The sequence below is a fragment of the Zingiber officinale genome, chromosome 8B, assembly GCF_018446385.1.
Source record: "Zingiber officinale cultivar Zhangliang chromosome 8B, Zo_v1.1, whole genome shotgun sequence".
Taxonomy (NCBI): Eukaryota; Viridiplantae; Streptophyta; class Magnoliopsida; order Zingiberales; family Zingiberaceae; genus Zingiber; species Zingiber officinale.
In genome coordinates, this window is record NC_056001.1 from 37729115 (window position 1) to 37750940 (window position 21826).

General features: G+C 38.3%; 3 protein-coding genes across 6 annotated transcripts; 2 read left to right on the forward strand and 1 right to left on the reverse strand.

Annotated features, from left to right (window-relative positions):
• Positions 1-117: 117 nt before the first annotated feature.
• LOC122014957 lies at positions 118-5075 on the reverse strand. 2 transcript variants are annotated; one of them, XM_042571525.1, is made up of 3 exons: positions 4879-5075; positions 2323-2528; positions 118-2150 (listed from the first exon to the last, which is right to left on the reverse strand). In XM_042571525.1, exons 2-3 carry the CDS (start codon positions 2409-2411, stop codon positions 206-208), a joined length of 2034 nt encoding a protein of 677 aa, XP_042427459.1. In that variant the 5' UTR covers positions 2412-2528; positions 4879-5075; the 3' UTR covers positions 118-205. The 2 variants fall into 2 exon arrangements, with proteins under 2 accessions (XP_042427459.1, XP_042427460.1); XM_042571526.1 differs by lacking the exon at positions 2323-2528 and having other exon boundaries at positions 4879-5074.
• A 441-nt stretch (positions 5076-5516) lies between these two features.
• LOC122017748 (protein FLX-like 3) lies at positions 5517-16075 on the forward strand. Of its 3 annotated transcripts, XM_042575429.1 has the most exons (5): positions 5517-5638; positions 6263-6799; positions 6873-7018; positions 12673-12755; positions 15807-16075. In XM_042575429.1, exons 2-4 carry the CDS (start codon positions 6519-6521, stop codon positions 12750-12752), a joined length of 507 nt encoding a protein of 168 aa, XP_042431363.1. In that variant the 5' UTR covers positions 5517-5638; positions 6263-6518; the 3' UTR covers positions 12753-12755; positions 15807-16075. The 3 variants fall into 3 exon arrangements, with proteins under 3 accessions (XP_042431363.1, XP_042431364.1, XP_042431366.1); XM_042575430.1 differs by lacking the exon at positions 12673-12755; XM_042575432.1 differs by lacking the exon at positions 12673-12755 and having other exon boundaries at positions 15848-16075.
• Positions 16076-16975: 900 nt separating this feature from the next.
• On the forward strand, positions 16976-21783 carry LOC122017299 (gamma carbonic anhydrase 1, mitochondrial-like). Its single transcript, XM_042574865.1, has 5 exons — positions 16976-17285; positions 18394-18537; positions 20387-20512; positions 20785-20936; positions 21267-21783. Exons 1-5 carry the CDS (start codon positions 16991-16993, stop codon positions 21555-21557), a joined length of 1008 nt encoding a protein of 335 aa, XP_042430799.1. The 5' UTR covers positions 16976-16990; the 3' UTR covers positions 21558-21783.
• The last annotated feature ends 43 nt before the right edge of the window (positions 21784-21826 follow it).

A 21826-nucleotide genomic window follows, 5' to 3' on the forward strand; every position in this document is an offset into this window, starting at 1 on the left:
ATATATAAATAGACTGAATGAGCAAGGAAGGAGAACAATGTTGCAATGCATCGAGTCGATGCGTTGCCTTCAATGTCTCCATCTTGAATACTAACTCTATTCTACCAGTTAAGTCTCTAATCAAAGCATGAAATTTTCATTCATGAGCATCAAGAAGTAACAACCAATTTATGTCTTATTATTCTTTTTTCATCTTACAGCCTTTCTAGAGCAAAGAATCGGTGACATACCGTCTTGATATGCTGAGTAGGTCCTTCCCTGCAAACGGAGATGACCACTCAGTTAACCCAGAGGAGTTTGAAGACTCCTCGGCTGTGAGACCGCCATCCTGCAGCCAAGGAATGTAGGCACTGCCTGATGAATTCACGGCTGGCCTTGGCACCTCGCCACCCATGAACATGGTGGACCATGTTGATGATGAGTCAAAATTCCTTGTGGAAGGCTCCATAAGAGCTTTATCCATCCTCCAATCTACACGAGTATAGTCGTATCGTGTAGACACACCAGAACTCCAGTCGACTGAGGATGGAGGGGATGGCCCGGAAGGGAGACCAGCAAAGCGACTGGGGGAAGAAGGAACCGCAAAAGATGATGCTGAAAAGTTTGAGTTGAATGGAGTGCCCCAACCAGTTGCAAAAGAATCCAGATCCACTGAGCTAGCACTGGGAGCTCTGAAATGATTCTGGTTAACGAACTGTTGAGCAGTAACACCATGCAAACCCAAGTAAGATGAGTTTGGCCTCAAGCTTCCATTTTCCGCGATCATCTCCACACTCAACATACCATTTGGATATGATCCTGTGGAAGAGGGTAACGATGCACTGGTGTTCCTGCTTGTCGATGTTAAGTTTTGTTTGGGAGGAATAGATTGGGGCCGCTGCATTACAATAACAGGCTCCCTCAATGTTAGTGATGGCATGTTAGCCTTTGGCTCATTACTCGTCATCAGCATGTATGGGTTAGATGGAGGTGCGGCTACCTGCTGAGACGATGGCATAGATAATGAAATGGAAGGAACAGAGCTAGCATTGGACCACCTTTTATCCATGGGAGTAACAACTTTTGTGGGAGTAACAAGTTGGGGTGGTCTTCCCCACTCTGGTTTGGGCTGCATCCTCCTCAAAGACTGCAAATTCTTGTTTGAAGAGTCCACAGTTCCATTTATCACAGCTTTATTATCGCTTAAATTGCACTCACCTATCCGTTGTTGAGTGACAACTGGAATTATTCCCTTCTGTTGCGGTCTTAACAATCCATTTTGAACAGGCATTATCATCTTATTGCCAAGGCCACTTTCTGAGACAAAATTCTCAGCTTCTTCCAATTTTGATGAAGCAGATTTTCCTTCCTGATTCTGTTCCTTCAAAGTCTCTTCAGCTTTCTCCAAGTCACCCTCACATGCTACTACTGTCCTTTCGACCTCTTGCTTTGTGCACTTGAACTTCATCACCATATCTGATAACTTTGCGAGCTCTGCTGTAATGTCCATCTTCCACTTGCCAGAATTGTCTGTGTTGGAAGAAATTTGGAGTTTGTTTTCTTCACTCAGTTCAAGGAGCCACGCAATGGATTCTTCAACCCGTCCTTCATTTTGTATCAGTGCCATTGTTGACTCTTCAGGAGAGAAACCCATTGCTACAATTTTCTGAGCAAGCATATCTAGTTTCCAAGACATGAGGTATCCACTACAGCGTTCATGTAGATCCTGAGCCCGCCTTTCCTTCTGCCGTTGATGTTTTCTCTCATTTTTCTGCCGAATCTTCTCCCTCTTATCCGTGTCACAACCAGGTACAGGTTCTGTGCGAGATACAGTACTAGTAGTTGTTTTCTCCTTCTGGTCCTCTTCACCAGAACCATTATGATTAGACATGGAATCTAACTCGCCACTTGTACCAAATGAACTAACAGACTGATTCTCTGTTTCATCTATGGTTCCAAGACGCCCATTGTTTTGGCTTGTTGCTATGGAAACAGTGGCAGACACATCAAACTTGTGGAATTTGCCGGTCACTGGATTATAAACATTGGAGGGGACACCATTTCCGTGGTTTGGAAGGGCTAAAGAAGGTTTTGAAGAGACTTTGCCATTTGCTTTGACTACCTTTCCAGACAATTTGCCTGACTTAGATTTAGTTGCTGGGGACATTTTACTGCATGAGACCATTACAAAAGAAACATATTAATAAATTGCTCAAATCATTGGATCAGCAAACTTGAGACAAACATGGCTCTGCTAAATGATGCTGACAACTCAAACAATCTAATAGCTCAGTAACATGAAACTACAGGATTAACATAACAAGAAAACTATCGAATGCATACCAAGGACTCCATCTCAGCACAACTGAGAAAGGAACAACAATTCCAGATGCCCTACATCTGCCACATGTGAAAGTTTGATATGCATCCATTTGGTTACCCGATTGAATGGTTGAATTTCAAATGTGCAAGAAGTAATATCAGTTTATCATGCCACCATGTCGTTACTGAATGTTGGTATTATCCGAGGACAAGTAGATTTCACCAATCTGATAGATATATTGTGCAAATTGGCCACCAAATTAAGCATGAAAAAAATGAGTTCTGACTTAATTTTTTCTAAACAACAAATTCTAAAAAACACTGCTTGGGTCATTTTTTTTTAAAATCAAACCACAAAAAGGAAGATGCTACAGATTAAAAACAAACAAAGGAGAAATCAGAAAAAGAAAGGAAAATTTAACTTCATAAATGGAGAAACAATCAAATTCATCATTTGTATTTTCAAATAAAAAGAACATTGTAATAGAGGAGGAAGATGATGATCATGATATTCCACATTCATCACAAACCCTATTGGCAAATCTAAGCCAGTGTCTAATAGCAGTCTCAAAGTAATAAACCCACACTCATCTCAATAGCCATGTAATGGCTACTTCAATTGTACATCTGCTTGGTTGTTAAAATTGGTCAACTTAATCCAAATTGATAATGCCTGATACAGTACAGTTAATAATTGGAAACAAAGAATGTGAAACAATTATTTTAAAGTGAGAATATGGTGTGGGGCGACTACAATGCACAGTGGGCAATATGAGGTTACAAATTACTGCTTCCAGCATCACCTTAGTTTGGCGAATGCAACAGCAAATGGATCACCCTTGTTATTTGGCACTTATTCACATACATGGCCTTTCCATTATCAGTTACTTTTCGCTCTATACAAATGTTATGTGGGACTTCACTCAATAAGATATCTTTTCTTCAAGTATCTTTTCAAGTACAACAAAATCAAACAAAACATTAACCAAAATCACCAAATCAATAAAAGAAATTGGATAGATGGACAACTTTGAAACCTATTTGTAACATTCTTCTAGCAGTCGTTCGCGACCCCATGGTGCTTCATTACTACATAACACACACTGGACAATGCTCTCTATTGTTCATAGTTCCTACACTTCATTGCACATTGGTTTTGCATGAAACTAAGCATTTCGACCCAACCAGCCATTGAAGCTTTTGTTTATTGTTGTCAATTTGATAAAACAAGAACTCAGCTACCACACCTGGTCAGCTACACCCGAGAAATAGAGAAGGGCTCACAATTATTGTTGCCCCTCATGCCATTTTAAATAAAATTCAAAATAAAAACCAACTTATGTTATTACTAACCATGAAGTTTTTTTTTTTGGGATTTTAATAATCCTCTAAATTATGCTTCATTATCAGACAACTCCTTTATATATCAACATGTATTCCTTCTTAACCATCTAAAGTAATCAATCTAATACAAAAATCTAGGTGTTACTTTACTAAAGAATTGTGATTTACTGATGACAACATGTATTTACTATATATATGAATGCATTTAAACACTAAGATTTTAGTAATCTTGGATTCCTTGAGAATCTCTGCTAATTCAATTTGCATTCGCAAATTATTTACAATTGTATACTGTCTCAAAGAAAACATCCGCAGATATCAAGTAATACCCACACATAAATTGCATTAAATGCAAAATATTGACATATTTGTTTTCCTACAATCCTATCTTGTACAAGTGTATAAATACCGTGGTTCAGCAAAATTCATGTAATAAATAATTAGCCATGGAAAATGAAATTCAAATTATTAAACAAAAACATGATGTTGCTTGCAGAAAATATACAAGAACATACTTTCATATGATAAAAAACCAAAAGAACTCTTGGTCATCACCGGATAAGATATGCACAAAGTGAATGCAATCTAAAACAGATTGATCATGAGTCCAAATTTAAGAAACCTCTGAAACCCAAACCTGTATAACTGCCAACAATCACTAGGATAAAACTATTGAATGCATTAACCGTTTATTAAATCCCATAATCATAAATAAGAAGAAAAAACACCGCAAAATAAAAAGAAAAGCCATAAATTTCGATTCTACAACCCAAAGCTTCACCATTTGGCAAGCGTCTCCTTTGCAAAAGCAAGAACGGTACTGCAGTAGAAGTGTAGCAGAATTTTCGTCCTAAGGAACAGTGAAATCTCACAAAAGCAAACGAACGAATCCACAGATCTAACAAGCAAGCAACGTATGAAAATTGCACAACTTTCGCCCTATGGACACCCCACTAATTTGTCCAAGTGATAAACGACCAAATTCAAATTGCAGCATCGCTCAAATGAGTATCCCAAAAACCTAAATACCGGTAGAAATCCTTCCAAAGTCACCTCCCACACACAACATCACGAATAATCGCACTGCCCATCAAGACGCAATAAATATAACAACCAATACGAAGCAGAACAAGAAGAATACCCATGTGGGAACAAATTAATGCATATCATACCAAAAACAGCTGGAAAACAGGAACGGAATGGAACAAAACAGACGGACGATAAATAAGATACCAATCTGATGCTGCGAGCACTAGTCGTAGGCAGCGGCGGAGGCGACGACCGGGGGCGCGATCGAGGGGCGGAAGAAGGTAGGGTTTTGAAGGGGAGGGCAATTGGGAGCGGCGACGAGAGCGAAGCCGATCTGTTTCGATTTTCTCTCTCCTAAGTCGTTGCGGCCGAAACGCGGACGCGAACGCGTATTAAACCGCAATGGAAGTGGAAGATTTTGGGGTCCGGATGTCTCCCAAAAATAATATCAATGCATTGCCACGTAGCGAGCTGTGAGTCGATCACGTGTAATTTTTGAACTCTTCGGCCGACCGGTCGAACCGGCGGTTCAGATTGAGCCTAACATACCGAGGCCGGCCTGAGGCGTGGATTAAAATTAAATCAACATGTTTAAAGAAAATAAATCTAGTTTTAACAACTTTTAATTTTAAAACTATAAAATTTATTATCATTTTCTAAAATATATAATGTTGAAGTAAATTTAATTAAGTTAGAATGATTTTAATTTATTAAGTCAAAAAAAATATTTTTATGTATAACAGTGTGTAATAATTTTAATTGTTTTAATGTAATGATAAAAAAGGACGCCTTGTTTATAATTAAAATTATTATTTGAAATTAATATTTCTTTCTCTGTTTTTCGGTATTATAAGTTTTCCACTTTAACCTCGATTTCAGAAAGTTCTCGTAGGATTCACCGGGGAGCTCGAACGCGATCGGTTGGGGGCTCTGTCCTCCGTCACTTGCTTTGTTCTGCTCTCAGGTTTCAGCTTTAGTCTACCCTGTTCTTGCCGGTTGCTTCATTTACTTTCTATATTAGTTTACGAATGCCACATCGTTTTTTGTTTCCTGTTTTTTTTTTTCTTCTTTGCTGTTATTGGGTACTAGTTGATCCATAGATCGTGTTATCAAGTTTTTGAATCCGGAAGAAGAGTGGGGATTCTTATTTACGTGAAAGACTGCTCTAAATGATTTACTCTTGATGCAATTTAAGCACACTACCTGTTTGGACGCCGATTTCATGTTTTGTTCAAGTTCTGTAGCTTGGTTTACTTGGAAAGGGTGAAAATTTGTGGATTATTTGGGTGATTTGATGATGGGCATAACGATTCGGAGCTCGTGTATGTGGGAGTGAGATTGGATTTTGGTGGGAAGAGGTCTGTGGAGTAAAGATACAACATTTCTGATACCCATAATTAGGAGTTTTTTCATGCTTTTTTCGTATTAATAAAAACCTTTGAATTTTCATACGGCTGTCAATTTGATGTTCCAGGGATGACAGTGTTGTTGTGCCTCTTATGCTTTCTGGTTTAAAGATAGGTTGAAGAGCAGATTAAATACTCAAGCAAGGTTTTCGTTTGTTGATGGCGTGTCTTCTTTTTTCCAGATCAGCATGGCTGGGAGAGATCGTGTGCCTCGTCAAGCGTTTGAAGAGTGATGGCATGAATATCCTGCTCCTCCTGAACGGTCATTTGTTCAAGGTCTAATAGTTCGCCCCCCTGACCCTGCAGAATTGAAGACAAACTTGAATTGCAAATGCTGGAGATAAGGAAACTTTTGGTTGACAATCATAGGCTAGCAGAGGATTGAATGTCTTTGCATCGGGAGATGATTGATACCCAGGAGGGAATCGGTCGGTGGACATGGTGATTACAAATATCCATGCTGAGAAAGAAACCCATGCAAGGGAGTTGATTGAGAAAGGTCTAAAGCTTGAGGCTGACCTGAGAGCTGCTGAACCTTTAAGGGAGGAAGTCATACATCTTCGTTTGCAAATTAAGAAGTTAACTTCTACAAAGCAGGAGCTCACCAACCAGGTTCAATCTCTGACACAAGAATTAACAAGAGTGCGAGCTGATAATCAACAAATCCTCACTATGAAGGCTGAAATTGATAAGCTTCATCAGGAACTTATGCGTGTTTGGTTGGAATTTCACTCACTCAGTGACTTAAACAGCGAATTTTATCGACATAGCATCTAAATTATTTATTGGTAGGACGGGTATTGAGTACGAGAAGAAAGGAAACTATAAACTAATGGAACAAAAGCAGTCAATGGAGAAAAAGTTGATTTCCATGACATGTGAGATTGAAAAGTCGCGTGCTGATTTGGCTACCATGGATGGGAGACCATGGGTTGTAGGTAAATCAGTTAAATTCCTTTTTTCCTATATCTCAGAACATATTTGATAGATAAGGCTTCATACTTAGAGAGGATTATTGTTGACAATGTGAAATTAGAAATTGTTCCAGTTAAACTCTCATATCTACTTTACAATTCTCAACTTACATTGTTACCTGATTTAATGTGTTGTTTGAACATGGTTAATAGTTTCCCTTGTTCTTAACAATACATCACATTTCAGAGTGATCATTGATTTTGCCAAGGATCTTTCTTAACTTTTCTAGTTTGTTTCAAAAAATTTTCCTTCTTTTTCCTTATGTTCATTTTTAAAAAAAAATTCTGGTTAGTTATTTTCAATTTGCAATTTATGATGATCTTCCGAAGGTGGTGGAGGTATTGGGATGAAGTTTAGGAGCCCTGAAGGTCCAATTTGTTGACGAGTGGCTCATATTTGGATGAAGGGATGTCATGGAAGAAAAATATGTTAAGATTTTTCGTAATAAAATTCTGTTAAGATTTTATATAACAGAATTTTGTTATGTTTTTCATAACAAATTCTGTTACGTTTTTACCGGGTCTGGGGGGTTTAGCAGTATTTATAGGGATCATTGTAAACCCATTGTAGATCAGAAAACACAAGAATCATTAGATGTGATTCTCTTGTGTAGAAGAGAATTCTAATAAAGCTTCGGCCGTTTCGTGGAGTAGGCAAGTCGCCGAACCACGGTAACTCTTTTTCTTTCTCTTCTTCTTCTCCTTCCTGGTGTTTGCTCTCTTTTGTGCGTCTTTGTCTTGTTGTTCCGCGCGATCTCTTTTCTCTCTTCCTCTTCTTCCGCGGTTCAGAAAGGTTGAGAGGTATTGCCCCCTCTTTGCACAACAATTGGTATCAGAGCTCCAGGTTTTTGGCAGATTTCTTCAACATGTCGGGGACGACTTCTGCGAAGTTTGACGGAACCGGAAACTTTGGATTATGGCAGAGAAGGGTCAAGGACTTGTTGGTGCAACAAGGCATGGCGAAGGCGCTAGGAGAAAGAAAACCGAAAGCATGGAGAAATCAGATTGGAAGAACTTCGCGAAGGCAGTAGAACAATCAGCTTTGTCTTACGGATGACGTGATGTACCATGCCATGGACGAGGAGTCACCGGTGACAGTTTGGCAAAAGCTGGAAAGCCAGTACATGTCAAAATCATTGACAAACAAGTCATATCTCAAGTAGAAATTATTCGGGCTGAAGATGACAGAAGGAACCGATCTGAGCCAGCACATCAACGTATTCAACCAGATTGTAAGTGATCTGAAGCGGATTGATGTGAAGATCGAAGACGAAGACAAGGCGCTGATGTTGTTGAATTCTCTACCTTCATCTCCTACGTACGAGAATTTGGTTACTACTTGAAACTCTCAAATTGGAGGAGATCACAAGTGCGTTGTTAGGTTTTCACCAAAGGAAGAAAACAAGCGATGAAATTTCTCAAGGAGAAGGATTTGTGGTAAATAACAACCAAGAGCGTGGTAGGAGCAAATCTCGATATGGATATGACAACAACAACAAGACTCGTTCTAAGTCGAGAAGGAAGAAGGTGATCACGTGCTACAAATGTGGAGGTAAATGTCATATCAAGAGAAATTGTCCAGAGATAAAGAAATATGTTGCAGAGAACAAAAGTAGTTCGGCAAAGTCTGCAAACATAGTTGAAGAAGAAAATTCAGAAAGCGGTGATGGAGATATGCTATCAGTTATGTCAAGTTCGGAGCAGCTGACGGATGCATGGATTTTAGACTCTGCATGTTCATATCACATGACTCCAAACAAGGATTGGTTTGACACCTATAGGGCAGTGGATTCTGGTTCAGTGTTGATGGGAAACGATGCATCATGCAAGGTTATCGGCATAGGGAATGTCAGAATCAAGATGTTTGATGGTGTGATCAGAACTTTATGTGATGTCAGATATATACCAGAGCTAAGGAAGAACTTGATCTCACTAGGCACACTGGATGGTATTGGTTGTAATTACAAATCGGTGAGCGGGGTGATGAAAGTCGCAAGGGAGCTCGACGGTAATGAAAGGACAAAAGGTAGCAGGAAAATCTACAAGTTGATAGGGACTACAGTTGTAGGTGGAGTCGCCTCGGTGGAGTCTGAATCAGATAGTATTGTCTTGTGGCATATGCGGCTAGGGCGTATGGGTGAACGTGGGATGCTAGAACTTCACAAGAGAGATTTGTTGAAGGGTGTCAAACGCAAGCTTGAATTCTGCAAATTCTGTTCTTGGGAAACAGAGCAAAGTGCAATTTAAGACGGCAACAAACAAGACGGAGGGATTCTGGACTACGTACATACGGATCTCTGGGGACCAGCCAATATAGCATCACGTGGAGGGCACTTGTATTTTGTGAGTTTTACGATGATTTCTCACGAAAGGTATGGGTATACTTTATGCGTCACAAGTCGAAACTTTTGCAAAGTTTAAATTGTGGAAAACTGAAGTAGAGAACCAGACCGGAAGGAAGATCAAATGCCTTAGGTCAGATAATGGGACTGAGTACAAATTCAAAGTTTCAGGAATTTCGTGAGCAACATGGGATAATGAGGCACTTCTCGATTTGCAGGACACCTCAACAGGACGAGGTAATGGAAAGGTTGAACAGGATAATCATTGAGAAGGCTAGATGTCTCAGGTTGAATGCAGGGCTTGCAAAGAATTTCTAGGCAGAAGCGGTTAACATGACATGTTATCTCATTAATAAATCACCAAGGGCAGTACTAGAAGACAAAGCATCAGAGGAAGTATGGATAGGGAATCAAGTAGATTGCTCTCATCTTTGAGTTTTTGGATGTCCAGCCTATATGCATATATCTAGTGAGGAAAGATCAAAGCTAGATGTGAAGTCAAAGCAGTGCATTTTTCTGGGAAATCAGAAAGGAGTTAAAGGCTTCAAGCTTTGGTATCCTAAGGCAAATAAGGTGGTGATCAACAGAGATGTGGTGTTTGACTAGAAAACTATGTTACAGCGTACTCAGGAAGAAGGAAAGGAAACACCACAAAGCAACAAAGAGAAAGATATTGTGCAGGTGGAGCTAGAGACTCATTACTTCGATGATTCTAGCTCAGAGCACATGGAGCATCGCACTATAGCTAGTGGTAGAACGAGACGAGTCGTAAAACCACCCACTAGATACGGATTCGAAGACTTGGTATCTTATGCACTTACCACTAGTAGCGGAGACCCTACATCTTTTCAGGAGGCAATACATAGCTCTGAAAAGAACAGGTGGACGGGGGCTATGGCAGAGGAGATGGAGTCGTTGCATAAGAACCAAACGTGGGATCTAGTGGAACTTCCTGAAGGAGAGAAAGCTATAGGGTGCAAGTGGATATTCAAGAAGAAAGAAGCAATGTCAGAGGGAGAAGAAGTGAAGTTTAAGGCTCGGTTGGTAGCAAAGGGGTATTCACAAAGAAAGGGGATTGACTATGAAGAAATTTTCTCTCCAGTGGTAAGACATACGTCAATTAGAGCGGTATTGGTTTTGGTGGCACATCACGATTTGTATTTGGAGCAAATGGATGTGAAGACGGCATTTCTTCATGGAAATTTGGAGGAGCAGATTTTTATGTCACAACCCGAGGGATTTAGTCAGCCCGGACAAGAGCGGTTGGTTTGTAAGTTGAAGAAATCGCTCTATGGATTGAAACAATCTCCTAGGCAATGATACAAACGTTTTGATTCATACATGATTCTAAACGGATATTGGTGATGGGAGGATGACTGCTGCATATATGTGAAGGGCCTTGAAGATGAATCACCGATTTTCTTACTACTATACGTAGATGACATGCTCATTGTTGCGAAGAAGATGAGAGAGGTTGACAAATTGAAGAGGCTACTGAGCAAGGAATTTGACATGAAAGATTTGGGAGAGGCCAAGAAGATTCTTGGGATGGAGATTCACAGGAATAGAGTTGCAGGGAGATTATGGTTGTCTCAACGTAGCTATGTGGAGAAGGTGTTGGATAGGTTCAACATGAAGAATGCAAAGTCGGTGAGCACACCCCTGGCGCATCACTACACAATGTCCAAAGACGGATGACGAGATCCAAGAGATGTCAAAGGTTCCTTATGCCAGTGCAGTTGGTTGTCTGATGTATGCCATGGTTTGCACGAGACCAGATTTGGCGCAAGCAGTTAGTATGGTAAGCAAGTTTCTCTCAAATCCTGGTCGACCACATTGGGATGCAGTGAAATGGATTTTCAGATACTTGAGAAATACAACTAATTATGGCATCATGTTCAGTAGACAACCGGAAGATCCTTTAGTTGCTGGGTACGTAGATGCAGACTATGCAGGAGATTTAGATAACAGGAGGTCTACTACAGGATACGTATTCACTGTGGCAGGAGGACCTATTTGTTGGAAATCTATGATACAATCTATTGTTGCATTGTCTACTACGGAATCCGAGTACATGGCAGCAGCTGAAGCAGCGAAGGAAGCTTTATGGCTTACAGGGTTGGTCAGAGAACTGGGTGTTCAGCAAGGTGGAGTCAAGTTGTTATGCGATAGTCAGAGTGCTATCTATTTGGCGAAGAATCAGGTGTATCATGCGAGAACCAAACACATTGATGTGAGGTTTCACAAGATCAGAGAGTTGATTGCTTCCGGGGAAATTCAACTTGAGAAGGTTCACACTGCAGACAATGCTGCAGATATGCTGACAAAGCCAGTGACCACAGAGAAGTTTAAGCATTGCTTGAACTTGATCCATATCTCTAGATGCTAGAGGAAGGAAGCCCAGACCCAGAGATCCAGATAGAGTTTTGTCCAGATATTCGTATTCTTCGAAGGGGTGAATATTCGCCAAGGTGGAGATTGTTGACGAGTGACTCATATTTGGATGAAGGGATGTCATGGAAGAAAAATCTGTTAAGATTTTTCGTAATAAAATTCTGTTAAGATTTTATATAACAGAATTTTGTTATGTTTTTCATAACAAATTCTGTTACGTTTTTACCGGGTCTGGGGGGTTTAGCAGTATTTATAGGGATCATTGTAAACCCATTGTAGATCAGAAAACACAAGAATCATTAGATGTGATTCTCTTGTGTAGAAGAGAATTCTAATAAAGCTTCGGCCGTTTCGTGGAGTAGGCAAGTCGCCGAACCACGGTAACTCTTTTTCTTTCTCTTCTTCTTCTCCTTCCTGGTGTTTGCTCTCTTTTGTGCGTCTTTGTCTTGTTGTTCCGCGCGATCTCTTTTCTCTCTTCCTCTTCTTCCGCGGTTCAGAAAGGTTGAGAGGTATTGCCCCCTTCTTTGCACAACACAATTCTATCAAGGCACGGGGATGGATGTACCACTCTACCTGTAAGTTTTTTTTTGAAAAATTGAAGGTGAACATTTCCTTTTCCACCTTATTGTTAAAACATATTAAGTTATTTACATTACTTATTCTATCTTAACATTCTTAGCTGGTTGCTGATAAACCTCATCTCTATGATGGTGGCCCTGGATAATGTGGAACACCAGATCAGTCTCATGTTACTCGCCATTAAAACACATACTTGATTGCCTCTAAAATACAAAATATGGCATTTCTGTGGAGATGTTTCACCATAGACTGTTCAAAGTTCTAGCTTTATTGATTGAATCATTCTCCATCTGTTTATCTCAGCTGAAGGCTGTTTCATCCTTAGCAAGGCATTGTACATTACTGGGTTCCTTACTGGACAAATATTTTTTATGTGCTTTTGAATGGTAAACGTAGTACTTAAATGTTGTTTTCCACATTTTTCATCTCTGCTAATCTTTCATTTTCTGTCATGAATGTGGAGCTAAATTTTTGTCAATCTGTGGAAGTGGTCTTTAACAATTGCTGACAATGAGCCGATAAACATGTACAATTTTTCCTTAGTCAATGTTACGTAGTTAATAAATTCTTTGAAGATGAGTATCAAGGATTCTGCATTCATTGTTGATCTGTAACTGGCATGCAAATTGGGTTCTTTCAGATGAATCAGATCATTATACCCTATAAAGTGATATTTAGTTCTCAAGTGGATTAATTATAGATTAAGGTGCCAAATACGATATGTTGCTTAATGTGCCAAAGTGATTAGAAGTCAGAAGGTCATGAAATTCTTTTTTCTCCTTGATAGTAGAGGCTATATCACTCTTGCCACAAACATGGTGATTGATTCCCCATACCTACACATTATGTATAAATTTCAACACTTATTCTTCTTCTTGTTATTTCTGAAAAACTCAAATCTGTATGGTTCAAATTATTTGGGATTGGGCACTCAACCTTGAGCAATGGAGCTATCATGTTTTTTTAATCCACCATTGACAACTCAGTGAAAGTTTGCACAGCTTTGGTTTAATTTGGTGATTTTTAAGAAGAATTGAAATAAACTGGAAAAAATCATCCATGAAATAGATAACTGGGGGATGATTCTGTTGTAGTGATTGAATCCTGAAGTCTCAAGGATTAATTTGCAGATGATCATGGTTGTTTGATTCGTGCAACATCAGCAAGAGAGGCTTTCATAAGTACAAGCAATGCTCTATGATTGATGCTTCTATTGCTTTAGAGCTAGAGCTAAAAGCTTTAGAGCTACAACTTTTAGCTCTTCACCTTCACTGTGTTTCATGCCTTTGTTTTCTAGCTTTAGAATTCATGTGGGACAAAACAATCTGTTGCTGGAAATTTATAGGGTATTAGCTGAATTTAAATTACACTGAAATTAAATCCAACTTATCTGTCAAAATGACCTGAGCTAATAATCTCAGGCTGCCAGGAGGGGTTGGTTTCTACTAATTGCTGAGTGCAGACTGAGCTCCAAGTTTGAGCAGCAAAGTCCGAGCGAGTGGCCAATCGGGCGAAGTAGACAAGCCGAGTGAGTGGCCGGTCGCGCGAAGCAGACAGGCCGAGCGAGAGGCCGGTCGGGACGAGCTAGTGTCCGGTCGGACGAAGCAGTCGAGTGAACTTCTGCCGGACAAATGAAACAACCGGGCGGGTGATGCAGAGAAATTGGTCGCGTGAGCGCACTAAGTGAACCGAAGCTTGCGATGAACGTAGTTTCCTTGAAACAGATTCACCCCACCTTTGGCTGTGCTTCGAGGTTTCCTCGGGTCTTCTATTTCCCAGGATACAATGGTGAACCGTGATTCGCACCAAGCACTGATGGTCACGACAAACTGAGAGGTACCCGATTGCTATCACGGGCACTCCGTCGAGCAAGAGCTGCATGACAGAGGAGAAGGAGAACGTAGGTGGAGAGCTTCTGCGTTGCTTTTCTATCTGTGTAACAATCGACAACGTTAATGATCGTTTAATGATCATTATTTGCCAGCTATGAAACACTAATGTTTCACTCGGCTGCATTAATATTTCTTTAATGCATCTGTTACACAAGCAGCAAAAAAGTTTACGTGGCAAAATATTGATTGTTCCATTGCGTGCCCACGCATGAGATAGAGTCTCTCACACATTTGTTCACATCATCAAAGCATATGAATCAATATAAACTAACCAAAATGACTTAAAACTCCCAACGTGGGACTAAAGTCTCATTCACAATGGAGTTTCATGTCTCTTCTACCTCTTCTCCATTCATATATATCCAACAATTCATCGGTGCATGAATTCTTGAAACTTAAAAGTGCTAAAGTCCACATGGTGATGTTTTGGATGCCACGATCATAATCATAGCAGCAAGTATTTATTGCTCTCTTGGAACTTAGTTCAGGTTGATACTTCCATCAAAGTGCTAATTTCGTCTCACTTCTGATATCATGAATATGATCATTTCTGCTTAGTTGATTGATAGTTCCATGTGCTTTAGCTTTTGCTACCCCAGAACAAGTCCGAAATTGCATAGTAAAACTGCAACAGTTCATTTATTGGGATGTAAGTTACCTAATTTTTTTGTAGTATCATTTTTCATCCCTACGCGATTCGACTATCTCTGATCCAGTAACTAAGGATTGGTATAATACTTGTACCTACGTTTTAATGCCTGTGACTTTTAGCTTGCGTTCTTGTAGAATAACAGTGTAGGCTGCAAACCTAGTTACTTGAAGATTGTTGGCTTTCTGGCTTTCCATTTCAATCACTAGATATTGGTCAAGACAAAAACACATCAAATGCCCCAAAATAGTGCTTGAAAAAATGAAGATTCTTGTCTGAAGTGAACAAAAAAAGGTGAGGATTCCATAAAGAAGGGCTTGAAAGGATTTTAGTTTTTTCGGTCAGACCGTTTCGACGCCTAGTAGTCAAGTTTTCATAAGTACCGAAAAATCATTCTGACATTGGGCATAGATTTTATTTCTCTGGATAGAATGAGTTGCATTCATTATTAGTCATATCTTCTTTCCCTTTGTCAATAGATTTCTGGTTGAGGTAAGGCTAAATCCATTCTACACTAATCTCGTCTCAACACTTCCAAGAACATCAATCGATGCACCTTCAGGATGCTCCTCTTCGTCTCTTCTTTCCCCTTGTCACAAGACATGTTTATAATAACTCTTTCTCTTTTCAGTGGGTCACTTTTGTGCTTCCCGTAAACACTGCTAAGGATAACCCGGTGTATGAAACTCTCATCATGTAAGGTTCAAAGGAAGGATTCATTGTACACAGCTTATTCTATTTTTTGTATAAGAGATTGTTTTTAGAATTTGAATCCGTAACTTTTTGGTCATAAAATAATAACGATATCGTAAACACTGTTGCATCTACTTATTCTTCTAAGCGATGTTATCCAGCGTTGGCTTTGGTATATCGATGTGATTTTCTTTTATTTGTAGGTTTGGATGTCTGTAGCAACTGATTCAGAAATCTGCTCCAGGTAACATTCATCCTTATGTCTAAAGTTAACAATCTAGAGTTTGGTTGAGCAGCTGAAGCCTGAAGCAATTACTTCCAAGCATAGTTTCCAGCAGTAATTAGTATCTTGTGTTAAATATTCTTGACCATGAAAGGTCAAAGACTTAACTAGTTCCATATTCTCAAATGTCAACTTCACAAATCCTTTTCCTCAACTAATGAGATCTACTAATTACGTTTATGCTTACAATCATGTTGCTTGGAGCTTGGTGTTCAGTGACTGTTCAGTGTTTGTGCTATAAATCAGGGAAGTTAGATAATTCTCTTGGTGTTACTCTCTTTGAATTAATTTCCCATAAGACGTTTTCTTATAGAATATTTAATAATATCTTTAATTTTCGCTAGTTTCTAATATTTGTATTTTTTTAATTATTTCAATTTTATTTAAATGCTTGCATGGTATCTGTCTTCCAAATTTTTTCATTATAAATTGATTTTTATGGAAAAATAGTTATTGGCATAAATTGAATAAACTAAAATTAAGCTTAATTTGAAAATAAATTTCTACTTAATATACTTAAAATTTAAAATATTTTATATTTTAAAATGTATAATTTATTTATTTAATTAATTTTTGGGTTATTCTTGTTTTTTAAGAATAAAAAATTAGTTTCTAAGCGTTCAAACCGATTCTTAATGTTTTAAACAATTTATTGTTTTTCTAAATTTATTTCATAAATAATTATGAAAATAGACGTGACTTCTAATATTATTTATATAAATTGATAGAACAATCAAAAACTTGTTTTATGCTTTTATTTTTTAATTAAAGTAGTTAATGGAGAAAATAGATAAGCATAAATAAAAAATAATTAGAATTTAATTATAATACTTTAATATAAGTAGAATCATCTTTAAATGCTCTTATCATTTAATAATTTTTTAAAAAAATTTAAAAATTTTATTAACATTAAAATGTTTTTGAATTCTTATTTTTGATTAATGTGTAAAATAAAAAATTTAAATGCAAAAAAAATTGAAGGAACATTTTGAAAATCTCATAATAATGTGTAAAGTTTAATTTTGGTTGGTATTTTGATATATACAAATAATCAGGGGTTAAGTAAAATTGTGCTCAAACTTTGGGTTTGGATGCATATTACCCATGAAGGGCGATACAGTAATTTCGTCTCCGGCGAAAACCCTACTTCCTTCGCGGCTGCTGCTCCTCGCGGGTCTCCCATTTCCTCTCGCTCTCTCGGTCTCTTCTATTGCAGCCGCTGCTCCTTTCACTCCGTCGCCGGCGCCAAAAGGGACGACCTGTCTCGTCGCCTTAGCGATATCGATGGGGACACTAGGTAGGGTGATCTACACCGTCGGATTCTGGATCCGGGAGACCGGCCAGGCCATTGATCGTCTCGGCTCTCGACTCCAGGGAAATTATCTCTTCCAAGAGCAGAGTAAGTGAACTTCTTTCTTAGCGTCCTTATTTGATCCGGTGATCTTGCTGCATGCAGTTATCTGGGTTGTTGTTCTTGCGCTCTCTTTTGCTTAAGTTTCTCGCTTTTTTGTTTGCTTGTATCATGGCTTTACTGACATGAGTTAGGTTTGAATCGGCATGGTCGTTAGATTAGATTAACTTCAGGTAATTTGTGTTTGGCTTCGCCCTCCTCGTGTAAAATGTTACCTTTGTGCTCTAGATTCAAAATTTGTTTTCAATGTTCTAGGTAAAAAAAAAAAAAATCAGCTGCTCAAACGTTCTCCATATCTACGACGTTTTCCTAAAAAACTAAATGACAAGTTAGGAACTTCAGATGTAGTAATTATCATCAAAAGGTACTCCTTAAGATCAAAACAATTTGCGATTTAATATTTATATTCACACTGAAAAATAAATGTGGTGTTCGTTGCAATTTATGAATTTTCTTGCCTTATGTCCACAAGAGTTCTATACGCCCAAATGTCTTAAACAAGAAACTTGATTTTAGCATCTTCACACACACACAACACACACACACACATAGTTAGTTAGTTAGTTACTTGTCCTCTCGAGTTGGTGCAGTTGGTATTTGTATGGGTGTTTGCTCTAAAGGCCTTGGGGTCAACTCCCAGTGGGTGCAAAATGTTTCGTTGGGTTCCTTACCTTCCCTATGCAAAGGGCCGCTCCGCTAGGGCAAAATACTCCCCCCCCGGTGACTTACTTGCTTGTATCTTTCCGTGGGGCCTGTGATACTAGGCTTGGGGTGAGCGATTTCACCTTTTTCTCCAATATATATAGTTAGTTAGTTTGTGTGTGTGCACATGCTCATGTGCATTAGAATGCACGGTAAGAGATTTTGAGGTACTTTATAGTCTAATGTTATCAAGCACTAATGTTTTATGGTTTCTGTGAAATGTCTGCTGGCTAGAACAATCTGCAGTTTTCATTCTATGATATAGTTTGGCCTTTGGCTCTGAAACTTTCCTTGCTACAGTAAATCTAAGTAATTGCGAGAACAACAATCTTTTTAAGTTTTTGGTATCCTTACTTGCTATAATTGCTCTCTTATTGCCATTTTTATTTTTCAGTATCAAGGCATCGCACACTTATGAACATATTTGACAAAGTGCCTAATGTTCACAAAGATGCTTTTGTTGCTCCTAGTGCATCTGTTATTGGTGATGTCCAAGTGGGCCATGGATCATCAATCTGGTATGGATGTGTTTTGCGAGGTATGTTATGGATTCAGTTAAATTTCCATAGTATGCATATAACTAGAATATAATGATGCTTTTGTGTGTTTCTTATTTCTTTAGAAAATTCATTTTATCAACATGTCACCATAAATTGAGAAAGCTATATGCAAACATAACAATAATAAATGGCATTTGTGAATAAATAGACTATCACAATCTACAAGTATGAGAGCATTGACCCATTAATTTGTGAAAGGAAAGAAAAGCAATAAGATTAGGCTTGTCTTGTTTATGTGGAAGGATGGAAGTGGTTTGTCATTATATTATTGTTTAATCTGAAGGAAAGTGGTTAATATGAGCTGACTAATTTCTTTTTTCTTAAACTAGGGCATTCACTTTGTTTCTTAAACTAATCTTTCATTTTGGTTGCAGTATATTCCTTACGATATATGTTTGATTGAATCTAGTTAATTGGTATGGCATGGGGGGTTAATTGAGGATTTAAATTATGTGATATCACATACACACTATTTAGTCTAAATAGGATGACATATGTTCTTTGCGCAGTGTGAAGTGTGCATGAGTATGGTCACATACACCCAATATGCTAAACGATTGCATAAGATATAACATGTGCAATATTTGCTATATTGAATACAACAATATAAGCTTCATCTTAATGCTTGCTCACTCAAAGACATGTTGAAAATGTCAAAGCTTATGAGGTGAGGGTAGTCTCTCTACTGAAAGAAAACAAATATTGAGTTTTAATAATTCCAAAAACAAGGTACTTTTGGGCTGATTCATTTGCAGCAATCAACATATTAATGAACATGTAAATGGAAGGATTTCTCTATTGGGGCCATTTGTTTAAAGATTTTCTTTGGCCGGTGAAGCTTAAGATTTATTGGCGTTTCTATTTTTCTTATCCAGAGAACTATTGTTCTATACAATAATTCTAAGAATTAATCTTTTCTACAATTTTACCCCTGGACATTACTCAGGTAATTTGTTTATTTCCAATTAAGATAGTTGGTAGGGGGCAAAATATTTTTCCCCCATGTTCTTGAACTGGAAAGACTATTTTTATAGGAGGAAGTGAGTGAAGATGAGTAAAATTCTACTTCATCTAATGTTAAGTCCAACTTCAATTCCTCTACAATTCCTGGCTATACACTTACATTGCGGCTTTGACTCATCATACTAGTGAAATTCTGTGCTAATGTGCTCCAAAAACTGGCAGATATCAGAAATAATGCTATGTTTAAAGTTTAATTTCAGATTTCAACCTAGAGGAGGTTGCAACTGAAATTGACTCCAATCCTCCTAGTTTATGTCATCCTACTTGTTGACTCTTTTAAGTTTATCTTTTGTTTGGTTTCCCTCTGAATTATACTGACCTAAATGTGTATTTGACATTAACAAAAATTGTAATAGCCCACCTATTTGGAATCAGGTAGATGAATCTTCTCCGCCTTGAGCTTGTGCAAGACATTATGAAATGAGTTTTTATTGTTTTCCATAAGGTTCTTTTTTTAAAAAAAAAAAAAAACTGTTCTATACCATTAAGTAACTCCTTGTAATTGAAGCACTAGTTTCATTATCCATGAATGGTAGCATTACTTATTCTTATAATAACCAATGATGATGCAGAAAAGTAATATATTTATTTTTATTTCTTTGTTCTTTTTCTGGCTAAGGTAAATGAGTTAATTTGTTCGAGGATTGTATTAAGCATGGATTGATCATTATAAAATTTCAAAAATTTGTTGGGGATCTACTACATGTGAATAGTTGCTGAGTAAGAAGACACTATCATCTTTCCTCTAGACATTTCTTACTGTTAATCTTCAGCTTTTGATTCCTTTCCTCTGATCCTTTGCAGGCGATGTGAACAGCATCTATGTGGGATCTGGCACCAATATACAAGATAATTCTCTCGTTCACGTGGCAAAATCTAATCTTAGTGGGAAGGTCCTGCCAACTATAATTGGAGATAATGTGACAGTAGGCAAGTGATCTTAGTCATCCTTTGCTAGTATTTATTAATCGCTCTGCATGTCTTGCACAATATATTCTATCATAAGCCATTGTTCTATTGTCAAGATATTCCTTTATTTAGCATGAATCAGTTTCTAATCCAGAAGTTGGCCATAAAGATTTAGTTTGAAACCTTGTGTGCTTTGAATTCTTTTTAAGCCAATTCACGATGCTAAGATTCGAGCTCCAAGAAGAATTACTTCTAGTGCTCATCATTGAAGTAACTTTTTTTAAACTTCATAGGTCATAGTGCCGTTTTGCACGGATGCACCGTTGAGAATGAATCATTTGTTGGAATGGGAGCAGTCCTACTCGATGGAGTAGTTGTGGAAGAGCATGGGATGGTTGCTGCTGGATCCCTTGTAAGGCAGAATACAAAGATCCCTTCTGGAGAGGTATAAACTATTTATGCTTTATCTCAAGTTTTTTTATTTTTATTTTCAGATAGTCCAACAAAAACATATTTTGATATCTAGCATGAATATTGATTTTGTTACCTACCCTCTCACACATTTCAAACCTCTTGGTTACACCGAGATTGTGCTTTCATCAATCATGATTTCCAGTTGATGTAATTGGAAATGCGTTTAGAGGATATTGATGATACCAGAGACACTTTTTCACTGAGTTCAACGTAGGAATGAAAGCCATGTAGCCCATTTTCAAACCTCTGGTATTTGTTATTGATAGATTACACTCATTTGTAAACAATTGTTACATGTCAGGTATGGGGAGGCAATCCTGCAAAGTTCTTGAGAAAGCTCACCGACGAAGAGAGAGCTTTCATAGCGCAATCTGCAACGAGCTACACTAATTTAGCCCAAGTGCATGCGGCTGAGAATTCAAAGTCGTTTGACGAGATTGAGTTCGAGAAGCTTCTGCGCAAGAGGTTCGCCCGCCGGGACGAGGAGTATGACTCCATGCTCGGAATAGTTCGCGAAACCCCCGCAGAGCTCATTCTTCCGGACAATATCCTGCCCGACAAGGCCCGCGCCACCACCCCTTCTTCTCAATAACAGTCATCTGAGAGCTTCCTTTACGAGGATGTTAAATTGCTTTCAGCTGCTCGCTCATGAAATGCATGAGCTTGAGAAAACCCTCGGCAGGGATGTACCTCTGAGGTTAATAATTCGAAACTCTTCATCCATCATTTCTTCCAAGAGCCATGCAAAATGGCAGACGGATAGACTCCAATTATTTTGATTTATATTTTTATTTAAATTTAGTTTAGTTTAATGATCACGGCAGTGGTGATAATACTTGTGCAATTATTTTGTAGAGATAA